Source organism: Pundamilia nyererei, unplaced genomic scaffold (genome assembly GCF_000239375.1).
Source record: "Pundamilia nyererei isolate P.nyererei 1_Seehausen unplaced genomic scaffold, PunNye1.0 scaffold00184, whole genome shotgun sequence".
Taxonomy (NCBI): Eukaryota; Metazoa; Chordata; class Actinopteri; order Cichliformes; family Cichlidae; genus Pundamilia; species Pundamilia nyererei.
The window spans coordinates 398,086-409,748 of record NW_005187585.1 but is presented as its reverse complement, the minus strand read 5'-3'; the positions used below and the strand labels follow the sequence as shown (position 1 = coordinate 409,748).

Below are 11,663 nucleotides of genomic sequence, written 5' to 3'. Positions count from 1 at the left end.
ACTGTGCAATAAAGTAGCTGTTAAAACAGTATCAGTAAGAACAAACACTTTCAGTCTATCTTGGGCACAAGTAATTGGGGACTACCTGGTGTCGGTGTTGTTAATTAGGCCAGTGAGCATTTTCGTTTCTGCACACAAGGTGACGCCAGAGAGTCAGAGAACGCTGTCCCACCTGTAAATGGTTGGACGGCAAAAACTATTACTGCTCCCTCTCTTTGTTAGTCCCTGTCACGTGATAATGCAATCTTATCGGTTTATAAATTAATATTTACATTTATATTTACATAAAATCCCATAATTGCATTATAGATAGATAGATAGATAGATAGATAGATAGGAACAATTAATAATAATGGTAATTACGGGAATAAAATTTATATTATATTATATTATATTATATTATATTATATTATATTATTCTTTTTTAATGTTTACTTGATATTTGAGGAATAACCTCAGTACAAAACATGCAGCCAAACATTTATTCACACAATAATAGGTCATTTTTAGCAGGTAGGTTTTTTAAAGTATCTTATCCATAGTTTTCTAATGATTGTTGTTTATGGCAAATTCTTTTTCACTTATTTTCATTCCAATCCTTAAACCTGACCATTTTCAGAGGAGTGTTTTTTGTTAAGCTAACCTAACTCTGACTTATGAATCATTCAAACATAAAAAGGCAAAAAAAGAAAAGAAAAAAAAGCATAAAAAGGCACCTTACTCAAGAGATGAACCAGCGTTGTGTCTACACATTACAGACAATTTAGCAAAGAACCGATTTCAAATCTTTTCTTTGGACAGTTTAGACCAGCAGCCTGTCACAAAACACATCATTTGTTCTCATTTGTTCGGTTGAATTTATGAATTAAAGCCAAAGATAACAAGTTTGACAGGCATAAAATTAGATCGACAAGTGGAGAACAACAGAAGAAGTGACAGGCCTAAAAAAAAAAAACAAATGCAGCAGACAAATTATATCTAAAAAATAATGTCCTTAAGAAACGGGGGGAAACAGCAAAGGCCTCACACAGGACGTGAGAGTTTCATGTGACCATTCAGTTGCTTGGACCTCTAAATTATTGAAGCAGTGTGCAGAACAAAAGGCAGCCAACATCCAAAGAAGAGCTTTGAATGTCTGTCTAGAAGCCTGGGGAACTATTCCTGAAGACTGCGTAAAGAAATCACAAGAAAACCTGACTAAGATAGTTCAGACTGTGTTGAAGAATAAAGATTCCTAAACATTCCAAATATTGACTTTTATGTTCACGAAAAATGTAAAAACTCTCTTTATGTCTTATATACTGTATTTCCTAGCAGAAGACTTTTACATAGTAAAGTATCGACGCGGAAGATTAGCGTCACCTCACGCAGGAGGCTGTTTTGGTTGGCCCTGTTGTTTTAATGCCACATGGATTTTGTAAACAGTAAAGTAGGAGTTGATATGTTCTGTGTAGTATATAGTTGGTATTATCACCCATTTTATTTCTGATTGTTTGGCTGCTGTCGGCTGGTTTCAGCCGTTTCCGGTACTTAAACCTCTTTGGCTTAGACCCATCTTAGTCAGAGTTTTGTCCATTTAGCGCCGCTAAAAGAAGCTCTAACGGCTAGCATGTAGCATGTAGCCTCGGTGAAGTTTTATGCTGCCTCTGAGTTTCTGCTTCGTCTCTCTGCTTCACTAACGTTACGTGCGTGTCTGTCTCTATTTCCCCATCAGGTGGAGTATGGAGCCTCTGAGGCTGCTTTCCGTGGATCCATCAGACCGGGGCTCTCAGAGATGCAGGCTTGGTCCGGGCATGATGTCGGCGCTGGGTGTGCACCTGGGCTCCCCTCTGCTGGTGTCTGTCTCCGGAGGAAGCTGCCTGTGCACTGCCTGGCCCCGGGCTGACTTGGCAGAGGGCTTCCTGCAGATGGACCTGAAATGTTTCTCCCCCAGTCTTCTCTCTGAGCTCCCCTCGCACCTGAGCCTGGACCCCGCTCAGCTCACACCTGTGGTCTGCTCCAAACTGAAAGGCGTCAGGATAACCGTGATAGTCCAGAGTGTCGATTTCAGGAAACGCACACCGCATCGCCTTGTTCATGAGCTCGTAAAAGACACGCTGAAAGGTGTTTGTGTCCATGATGGGTTTTTAATAAACCTGGAGGATTTCGACACAGAGATCAAATATGTTGTTATTGAAAGCATAAGTCCAGAGTCGGATAGTGCTGGATTCATCACCTCGAAGACTGCTGTTGAGATTGCTGGCGTCCAGACACTCCGACATTACAGGAGTCAGCTGCAGGAGCGGCACACGGTGCAGCTGGGGGGGCTGGAGGAGGTGAATCAATTTAAATGACACCTTACAGCATTTTCTTTCCCACTGTACAGCACCTAATGTGTGTGGGCTTTTTGATTGTTTGTTTGGTTTGTTTGTTTTTTACAACATTTTAGGTGTCTGCATCACTTAGAGAGATGCTGAAGCTGCCACTTCTCTATCCAAGCACACTGAGCTCTCTCGGTGTATCCTGTCCCAGAGGGGTGCTTCTGGTGGGGCCTCCAGGTGTAGGCAAAACCTTGCTGGTCCGCCAAGTGGTGGGTGAGGTGGGAGCCAGCTTGGTGGTGGTCAGAGGGCCAGAGGTAAAAAAGACGATAGTAATCACACCTCATCATAATGTTGATGCCGTCTAATGTTCCTCGTAATACACGAAGCATTTTGCATGTAAATGCATTACCAGTAATTCTGAACAATAATTTCAGGTGGTGGGGGCTCGGCCGGGTGAGAGCGAGGAGACGCTGCGGGCCGTGTTCGAGCGTGCTCGATCGGCAGCAGATGAGGGTCCCTGTGTGCTGTTCTTAGACGAGCTGGACTCTCTGTGTCCGAGGAGAACCAGCTCGTCGGCACCGGAGAACCGGCTGGTTGCTCAGCTTCTCACACTCATGGACGGGATGAATCAGTCTGACCGCTTCCTCATAGTCGGAGCCACCAACCGGCCCGACAGCTTAGACCCAGCACTGCGCCGGCCAGGAAGATTTGACAGAGAGGTGCGTGTCCGCTCACTGTCACGGATCCAGTGTTTTTAATTTTTCTTGAGAAAGATGACATCTGATGACGTTTGTAATTCTTCAATTGGTTTCAGCTGTTTTTTTGTTTGTTTGTTTGTTTTTTCTGATTATAAGGCAAGATGTACCTTTTTTACTTTTATATAAAATAAATGTCCAGGTCGGTGAGTTGGTGCAGATACGTGTATGTGAGTCGTTAGTCTCTGAGTGTTCGCCTTTCCCACAGATTATAATCGGAGCTCCAACCTTGCAGCAGAGAAAGGCCATCTTGTCTGTCCTGTGTGAGAGGATGCCTGTGTGTCCCAGTGTGAACCAGACAGCGCTTGCACAAACAACTACAGGCTACGTGGGAGCAGACCTCAGTGCCCTGTGCCGGGAGGCCGCCATGCACGCTATACGGGAAGACTCCAAAGTAACCACAGCGACCTGTCACAGCGAAACAAAACACTAGTTTTTGCTTTTTTGCTACAGGAACGACTCACGTTATTGCAAATTGTGCAGCTGTGTTGTAATTGTAAAGTCAAAGTTGAAGCCTGAATATGAATCACATTTAGAAATTCATCTCAAAAGGCTCACAGTGAATGTGTTCTTTAGATGTGTGAAAGATTACTTAGGAAATAATAGGGAGACTGAGTGGATGACAGCTGTAAAAACCTGTTGCTGTTTCTGTCACACTGTCTGCAGTGTTCAGGGGAGCAGCTGGTGAGTATGAAGCACTTTCACGAGGCTTTGAAGTCGGTGCGTCCCTCTTGCCTTAGGAGCAGCATGGGCAGGACGGAGCTCTCTCCGGTGACCTGGGAGCAAATTGGAGGCCTGGATGACGTCAAACTCAAACTAAGACAGGTAGCTAATTGAGTGGCTTTGCTCAAAAATGCACATTTATGTATTCGGAGAAAAAACCTTATTACTGGAGGTTTATTTTCGCTCATTGTCTCCACGTCAAAGAGCATCGAGTGGCCGATGGCGCACCCTGAGGCCTTTGTTCGTCTAGGTCTGTGTCAACCTCGAGGTGTGCTGCTGTACGGGCCTCCGGGATGCGCAAAGACGACGCTCGTCAAAGCTGCCGCTACTTCCTCCAACTGTGCCTTCCTGTCTGTCAGTGGCGCTGACCTCTACTCTCCCTACGTCGGAGATTCAGAGAAGGCTTTAGCTCAGGTTCTTCCTTTTTATAATCTCGAACAGATGAGCATTAATGATTGTGTCCTCCCTTGTGTTTCGTCCACTAAGCCCTGCGTCTGTCTGTCCCCATGCAGCTGTTTCATCAGGCCCGGGCCTGCGCTCCAAGCATCCTGTTCCTCGATGAGATTGACTCACTGATTGGCTCGCGGTCACACAGTCAAACACCAAACAGCGTACAGACTCGTCTTCTCTCTGTGCTCCTCAACGAGATGGATGGGATCGGCCTGAAGACTCATGAGAGGAGAGGGACGGAGAAGATCCTCCAGGCAGAGGGAGTCGAGGAGAGTCACACACCTGAGCAGGTCAGCTTCTGGTTCTTCTCTTGAATTTCCAATTTGTTTTGTTTCATTTTGCTTTCGTGGCACACAGGTGAATGTAAAAATAGCACAGATTTTTTCAGGGGTAGACTTCAGATGTTTGGGGTTGACATCTATTGATCTTTGGCTTTACCCTTTTCCTATCGCCCCCAAAATTTCCACATTTGCTTGTAACAGCTGAATTTTTAAAAGTTTATTATTTTTTTTAACCCTATTTTGAGGCAAACTCGTAAAGCTGATTCTGTATAAATGGTTTTTGCTGTTACAGCTTTCCAAAGTAACTGCCCTGAAGATCGGTCAACACTATCAGTCGGTTTCTTAATGAGTGAGGTAGATGTGTGGCGGTCATAATAAGAGCTTTTTGAATTCAGATACTAAAGGAAGTAACAAAGATGCACTAAAATCTCCTTTATTACAGCTTTTAGCGGAGGACACACTGGAGCATCCTTTATGAAAGAGGACATAATACCATCCTGCAGTTCATTGTGACACACCATCCATCCATCTGTTCATAATTTAATCAACACTTTATGTGCTTTAACTGTTTGACAGGTGGACTGCCAGGAAGTGTGCAACAAAGATGTAATGGTTGTAGCCGCCACAAACAGACCTGACTGTTTAGACAACGCCCTCCTCAGGCCCGGCAGACTTGATCACATCATTTATGTCCCACCACCAGACCATGAGGTAAAGGACTTTTCAAAACAGGACAAAATATATTACATATACCAGCAATGTTGTAAGAAAAACTTACAACATGAAGAGGTCATTTAAAATAAAGTAACCGCGCCTCTCCTGTCAGCGTATCTGTGTTTAATGACCCTCACTTTCTAATATTTAGGCTCGACTTGCTGTCCTGAAGGTGTGCACAAAGCGTATGCCTGTGGGTGCCGATGTGCGGCTGGAGGATCTCGCAGCAAAGACCGAGCTTTTCTCTGGAGCTGACCTGGAAAATCTTTGCAAAGAGGTGACATAAACTTATGAAATGAATTCTTAGACTTGTAAAATGTAAAATCCTTTCTTGGCGGATAGATTTGAAATAACTGAAAATATCTGTTTGTTTTGCTTTTGTTTTTTTCCTCAGGCTGCTCTTTTGGCATTGCTGGACGGGAACATGGAAGCCTCAGACATCAAACACACGCATTTCCTGCGATCCCTCAGCAAAATGAGCTCCTCTCTGACTGCACAGCAGATCCACAAATATGAAACTCCTCCCCGATGACACACATAATGTTTGACTGATCTTAAAATTGTATCATTACTCAAATATTGTTTTAAAATAAAAAAATAAATTCTAAAATTTGACACACTCTCTCTCTCTCTCTGTCTCTCTCTTTTAGTCATTTCAAATAACATCCTTTTTGAGATCGGCTCGAAACCCAACCACCAGTTACTGACCTTCACTTTTACAACATGGCCATGGGAGGGCGCTGCAGACTTAGAAAATATATTGATCATCATCTATAGATGCGTTAACCTCCAGTGGTGCATTTCAGTACAGGAAACTCTCTCTGTGTACGTGCTTATCACCTCGTACAACCTCTCGTCCCGCCTCCATCTCATGAGCTCACACCGTGTCGCACTTATAAGGAGTTCCCAGCAGCAGGTAAACTGTCACAACATAGCTGCGTGTGAGACTGCTCCTCTTCAGTTTTGCAAGTGGATGCTTGAAGCCTTAGAATAACCACAGTTGAGTGGAAATACACTTAATTCCTCTTTGAGTGCTTAAAACCAATCAGAAAGATGTCTGGATTTTTCCAAATGTTGAGAAAAAGGAAGGAGGTAAGATCATCATCATCATTATTATTATTACTCTGTTGTATTGAGTTATATCCTGTGTGTGGGGCATTGTGTGTTTTAATTTGTTGGATTGTTTTTTGTGCTGTAGCTCATCCCTCTGATAGGGTTTATGGCTTTTGCTGCAACAGGAGCCACCTCTGCATCGATCTACTTTCTGCTCACTAAACCTGACGTTATGTGAGTGTTACAAAGCTCTTTCTCCTTTATTAAAATAATGCATTTGTCTTATGTTTTTTTTTTAGATTCATTTGCACTTCTATCTTACTTTCACACCTGCTTAAACTCTGTTGTGTACAAATACTTAAGAATGCATTTAAATTTACTGTTTATAGTTTGAATAAGACCAGCAACCCAGAGCCATGGGAGAGGCTGGACCCGTCAAAGCCCCAGAAGGTAATGTAATAACATTGCAGAGCACTTAATAATGTTTATATTCTGGCTAATAAGCCTTCCGGTTCTTATCAGCACCAAAATATAAGCAGACTCTCCTCCTGCAGCTTCAATCTGCTGAGTCATTGAGGAAAGAATTTTATCATTAACGCCGGTCATTAACGTCATCGAGAGAAAATAAATTACCACAAGTAATGGCACAGCCCCGGTGCGGCCACATCATTAAGTCTGTTCAGTGTAACACTTATAAATAGGTCAGACGAAGCCTCGTCATGTTTTTTTTCTTTTAAATTTCTGGCATTTCATTGCAGCTCATCACCATCAATCAGCAGTGGAAGCCCGTGGAGGAGCTGGAGATCGTGAAGAGCCTCACAAAGTGAAAGAGCCCGGGTTTCTCCCGAGAGTCTGACGACACGCCTCCGCTCCCTCCCCCCCATTAGTCTAACAGAATCGTTTCTGCACAAACTAGGACGCTTTGACACTCAGTGTGCGGAAATGCTTCTGCTCAACTGGTGGGGTTCACCCTGCTCTGTACTGACCTTTCTCAAGGACATCCATCACATCACAATAGGCAAATATGGTAACTGACGACCGTGCAGCCTTTGAGTCCGAGGATGATAATGTTATCTTTCTCTGGGTCTCTGTCAGTATATATTATTACAGAAGTATATATCATTGAATTTATTTTGCCAAGGTTGGTGGTCCACGTGTTCTTGCTGTAGATGTGAATGTACGATAGTGTTTTAATGGAAAAGACACAGAATGTTGATTTATTTTGTAATGTACTGTACAGTGATAATAAATTATTTTAAAAATTTTCTGTCCCAGTGCTGCTTTTGTGCTTTATTCAAACTAACGTATTTAAATGTGCTGTCTGCTATAAAACTATGAGCATCATTTAATTCTGAGAGTATGTTTGACCTAGAAATCCATTATGAAGTTAAATGTAGCCAAAAGAGATGCCGCACATGGTTAGTTTTAAGCTCTTGTGCATTTTTCTTATTAACAGCAGCTTCATGACATCAACGCTGCTGTTTTTCACACCAAACATGCCAACTCATCAAAACAGGAAGGGTGCAGGTGTTACTAATAAGCTTAACTAGCAATACGAGAACCCCGGGGCTAAAAGGCAGCTGAATGGAATTCAGTCTCATTATTCTAATGTGTTTGCACCTGATGTCCACATGCTATCTGTGACACATCCTGTAAAATATCTCATTAAAAAGGCAGAACACCAAAAACGGTTCAAAACTCACCTTTACACTTTTTCAAGTGAACATAGGAAATTTAGGGCAATCAAAATAAAGGAAGTTCCCTCTTAACTGATGAGGGACATTTTCCAAAATAAACACACTGCTAAAAATAAACCTATTAGCTAATTTATAAAATTAGAGATGCAAGCAAATGGGTCACGGGAGTAGATCTGCACAGGCAGCAAGAAATTAGCCGGACAGCCAGGCTGGACCACAAAATCCACTGTTGAATTTTTAAAAGCTTTACTAAGATACTACGAATCGCTGTTGCACACAGCCTCTTTCACGTAAGCTGGTTATCTTTTTCCAGCACACTGGTTATATAAGGAACATTCATTTGGGGGGTTTAAAGCTCCTCTTAGGCCTGTGTGTAATGAATTAAGAACAGAAAAAAAGGATGGCAACAGAGTCCCAATGGAGATGTATGCAATTTTCCATCCTCCCCCCTTCCCATTCCCTTTTTAAAACAATTCAGTCCATCCCCACCGTTAACCTTGCAGCTCCATTCCAATGCTTCCCAGGTGTCACATGACCATTATACACAAAATCCAACAATGCTCAAGCAGAAAAGTAAATAGAGATAGAGGCTAATAATCTCCATATCTATGAAAATAATAAGAAATAACAAATAAACAATGATATATATATATATATATATTACAGTATAATATTATAAAAAATAAATATAATATTATATAATATTATATATATTATATCTTGTTGCTTTTAAGATCATTTGAATGTGGGTAATTTCATCTTATTTCAAAAGTTTTGCCAAATTCCAACAAGCACAGAGCCAGGTGCATGCTGATGGAGCATGTAGAGGTGACCAGCATCATGGTACCATTCTTTTAGCAGCTGTTGGTCAAACAAACAAGCCCCTATGGTAGTGCTTTGTGAGCACGGGGCAGGAAGACATGTCTGTATTTATTTTAAGCTAAGCACATTTACGTGCTGGAATATTTTGACTAATGAGTTGTTGATTTGGGGTTTTTTTCTCTGTATGGTGAAAATAATGCTGTGATGCTGACTAAGAGCAATGTACAGGTCTTATTATTATCACACAGCTACATGAGCCCCTTCCTCTGTTTGGATGAGTGAATCCTTCCTGAAAGGATAGCCTTAAGAATATGTCATAAAAAAAAATACTCCCCCACAAATAGTTGGATATGAAAGGAACAGGTGTAACTAGTAACAGTCAGTGGCTCTGTATTCAAGCATAACTGAAAAACATGCCAGCTTGGTACAATAGCAGCTTTTTGGGACATGGAGTGGTGCCATTATGGGCGTTATTAGACCCACCTGTCGTTTTGCAGCAGTGACACTGTAGATTCCCTCAATTCCTTCAAGCAGCCACTGTCTAGGTTTTGATCATATTACATGATTTCATAACTAAACTGTTTGCCAAGCTTTGCCAAAGCTTGCATGCAATTGTATAGGTGTGTGTTTGGGTTTTTAAGCATTTGTCATCTGAGCAATTTTAATCCACAGCAACTGAGTAAACTCAATCTGCCGCACAAGACGCTCAGACTTAAAGTTCAGCATTAGACGGCTGTTTAGAATTGTTTAGGATGAACTTTTAGGATTCCATTTAGTTTTTTTCACCATATAATCTCCACTCATCTGCTCCTTTTATGGCCGAGTGGGCATTCAGTGCTCCCATTGTGTTTCAGCATAACAGACAATCCTCTTAACACCCATACTGCATCTCATAAAAGAGCGATAACACCAGAAAGTGTCCGTCCTTTCAAGGCACCACGTGCCCTTCCACAGCCTGCTGAAACAGTGATGGTCCTTAAGGATGAGTCTTATGACTTATTAACCACTAAACAAAGAGAAAGTAAGCAGGCGAGTAATGGGTTTTGTTTCCTGGTCCGTCTGGGCTGCGCTTATTTTTCAGGAAGTTCATTTTCTGCTTGGTTTCAGTTACATGTTGAATTATTAACGCACATGTCGCACATCTTAAAAAACATTTCCTTCCTCTGTTTCTCTGATGCTACATGTGCCGTGAGAGGTGTATATATATACTACACATACTGTGGACAAGAGCCAACTTGCACTGAGGCTGCCGGCTACAAGTGCTCTCATGTCAAATATAGGCTACTACAGGGGCAGAGGTCACACGCAACAGTCACAACATGCTTCTTTTATCAGGTAAGGGGAGTGCAGCTGAAAGCCTATTTAGGGGAACAATGACAGAAGAGGAAGGATATTTTGTGTCTCTGTGTGTTTGTGTGCGCGCTCGTACGTGGTGTTGGAATTTGTGTACGTGACTATGAAACACATCACGACACCACAAATCATGTGACGTCCAAGCAAAGCAGGTATTGTTTGCAGGGCACGTTAAAAAAATAAGAGATGGAATTTCCTCCTCAGCTAACAGGAGTACAACTTTAAGACTTAAAAAGTTACCTTCTGCCACTTGTTGTCTCTGAATTAGTATTTTTTTTAAATGCATGTGTGTGAGCTTGAGTGTGATATGCTGCGACTGTAGTAGTTGGTTGTAACAGGAGAGAGACAACAGCAGCGTTTTATGGCCCCCTAAAGTAAGGTAAGGCAGACAGGTACATGCTGTAAACAGTTCTTCCTTTGCCAGACTGCCTTTGGTTCACTGCTTCAGGGGTTTTTGATAAAGAAGCTGTTGCCTGGAAACTGGGGCACTCCTAGTTTTTTTGATATTGTCAGTACTTAACCTCTGATATGTCTACATTTTAAACATTAACTTTGCTCTGTGTATAAAAGCCTCTAACAATGACTCTTTTGATGCTCCATTGCATAATTATGAGTAATCTGGAGTATGTTTGTCTATTTAAAGCTAGATATTCACAAGCACACACTGTGTGTTGACATATTATAGGGTCCATTCAATAATACTTATTTATGTTCTAGTTTTTCAGTTTCATTCTGTGAAGACAATAATGGCTCCGTGTAACAACAAGGCATTCATTCAACACCACTCTGCACTGTCATGCTGGTAAAGGCAGTTTTGCTGTATAAACAATAGATTCACCATCCACCCATCCACCTATCTGCTCATCCATCCAATTAAGCGTTGTGGGAGGGGGGTGTGGGGGTGGGCTGGAGCCTATCCCAGATGTCACTGTGAAAGAGGTGTGGCACAATGCGGACGGGTTTCTAGTCCATCACAGGGCTGTTCACCACAAGGAAACATTTAATTCTTTCGTTGTTTTTAGAAGTGCACCACCTAGCGTTGAACAGTGAGTGTACACTTACTGGCCACTTTATTAGGTACACCTTGCTACTTGTTGTGTCAAAAAGTAATCGTCTGAAAAATTTATTTTTGAATTCCTGTGTGGGTTTTTTTTTATGTCTAATATCTTTATTTATATTGGTAAATAAATAAAGTATAATATTATACTGCAATAAACAGGATTCATGAAGAATGTATATAAAAAGAAAATTTTGCAAGTATCTTCACAACTCTGCGTTCTTGTAAATTATCAATCACTTAAGTTATCTTTATAAAACTTTTTGTTGTTATATGTGTTATATATTCTGCCCTCTTGGCCAGATCTCTCTTGAAAAAAGACATTTTTGATGTCAATGAGACTTTTTACCTGGATAAATAAATAAAATGAAAGAGTCACTTTGTCAGAAACTGATTGCAGCTTCTACCTATGATAGGAATGTTCTTTCTGGTTCAACGTGACTTAATATTATCATGAG

The 11,663-nt window shown here is 41.6% G+C and overlaps 2 protein-coding genes across 4 annotated transcripts; both read left to right on the top strand.

Annotated features, from left to right (window-relative positions):
* Positions 1–1,347: 1,347 nt before the first annotated feature.
* On the top strand, positions 1,348–6,021 carry afg2b (AFG2 AAA ATPase homolog B). 3 transcript variants are annotated; one of them, XM_005746842.2, is made up of 12 exons: positions 1,348–1,526; positions 1,715–2,315; positions 2,429–2,614; positions 2,735–3,019; positions 3,264–3,449; positions 3,722–3,880; positions 3,983–4,192; positions 4,291–4,518; positions 5,086–5,220; positions 5,375–5,500; positions 5,618–5,765; positions 5,874–6,021. In XM_005746842.2, exons 2-11 carry the CDS (start codon positions 1,722–1,724, stop codon positions 5,753–5,755), a joined length of 2,247 nt encoding a protein of 748 aa, XP_005746899.1. In that variant the 5' UTR covers positions 1,348–1,526; positions 1,715–1,721; the 3' UTR covers positions 5,756–5,765; positions 5,874–6,021. The 3 variants fall into 3 exon arrangements, with proteins under 3 accessions (XP_005746899.1, XP_013769748.1, XP_013769749.1); XM_013914294.1 differs by lacking the exon at positions 5,874–6,021 and having other exon boundaries at positions 5,618–5,838; XM_013914295.1 differs by lacking the exons at positions 1,348–1,526; positions 5,874–6,021 and having other exon boundaries at positions 1,548–2,315; positions 5,618–5,838.
* A 118-nt stretch (positions 6,022–6,139) lies between these two features.
* Positions 6,140–7,530, top strand: cunh15orf48 (chromosome unknown C15orf48 homolog). Its single transcript, XM_005746843.2, has 4 exons — positions 6,140–6,315; positions 6,422–6,510; positions 6,666–6,726; positions 7,035–7,530. Exons 1-4 carry the CDS (start codon positions 6,277–6,279, stop codon positions 7,101–7,103), a joined length of 258 nt encoding a protein of 85 aa, XP_005746900.1. The 5' UTR covers positions 6,140–6,276; the 3' UTR covers positions 7,104–7,530.
* Positions 7,531–11,663: the final 4,133 nt, after the last annotated feature.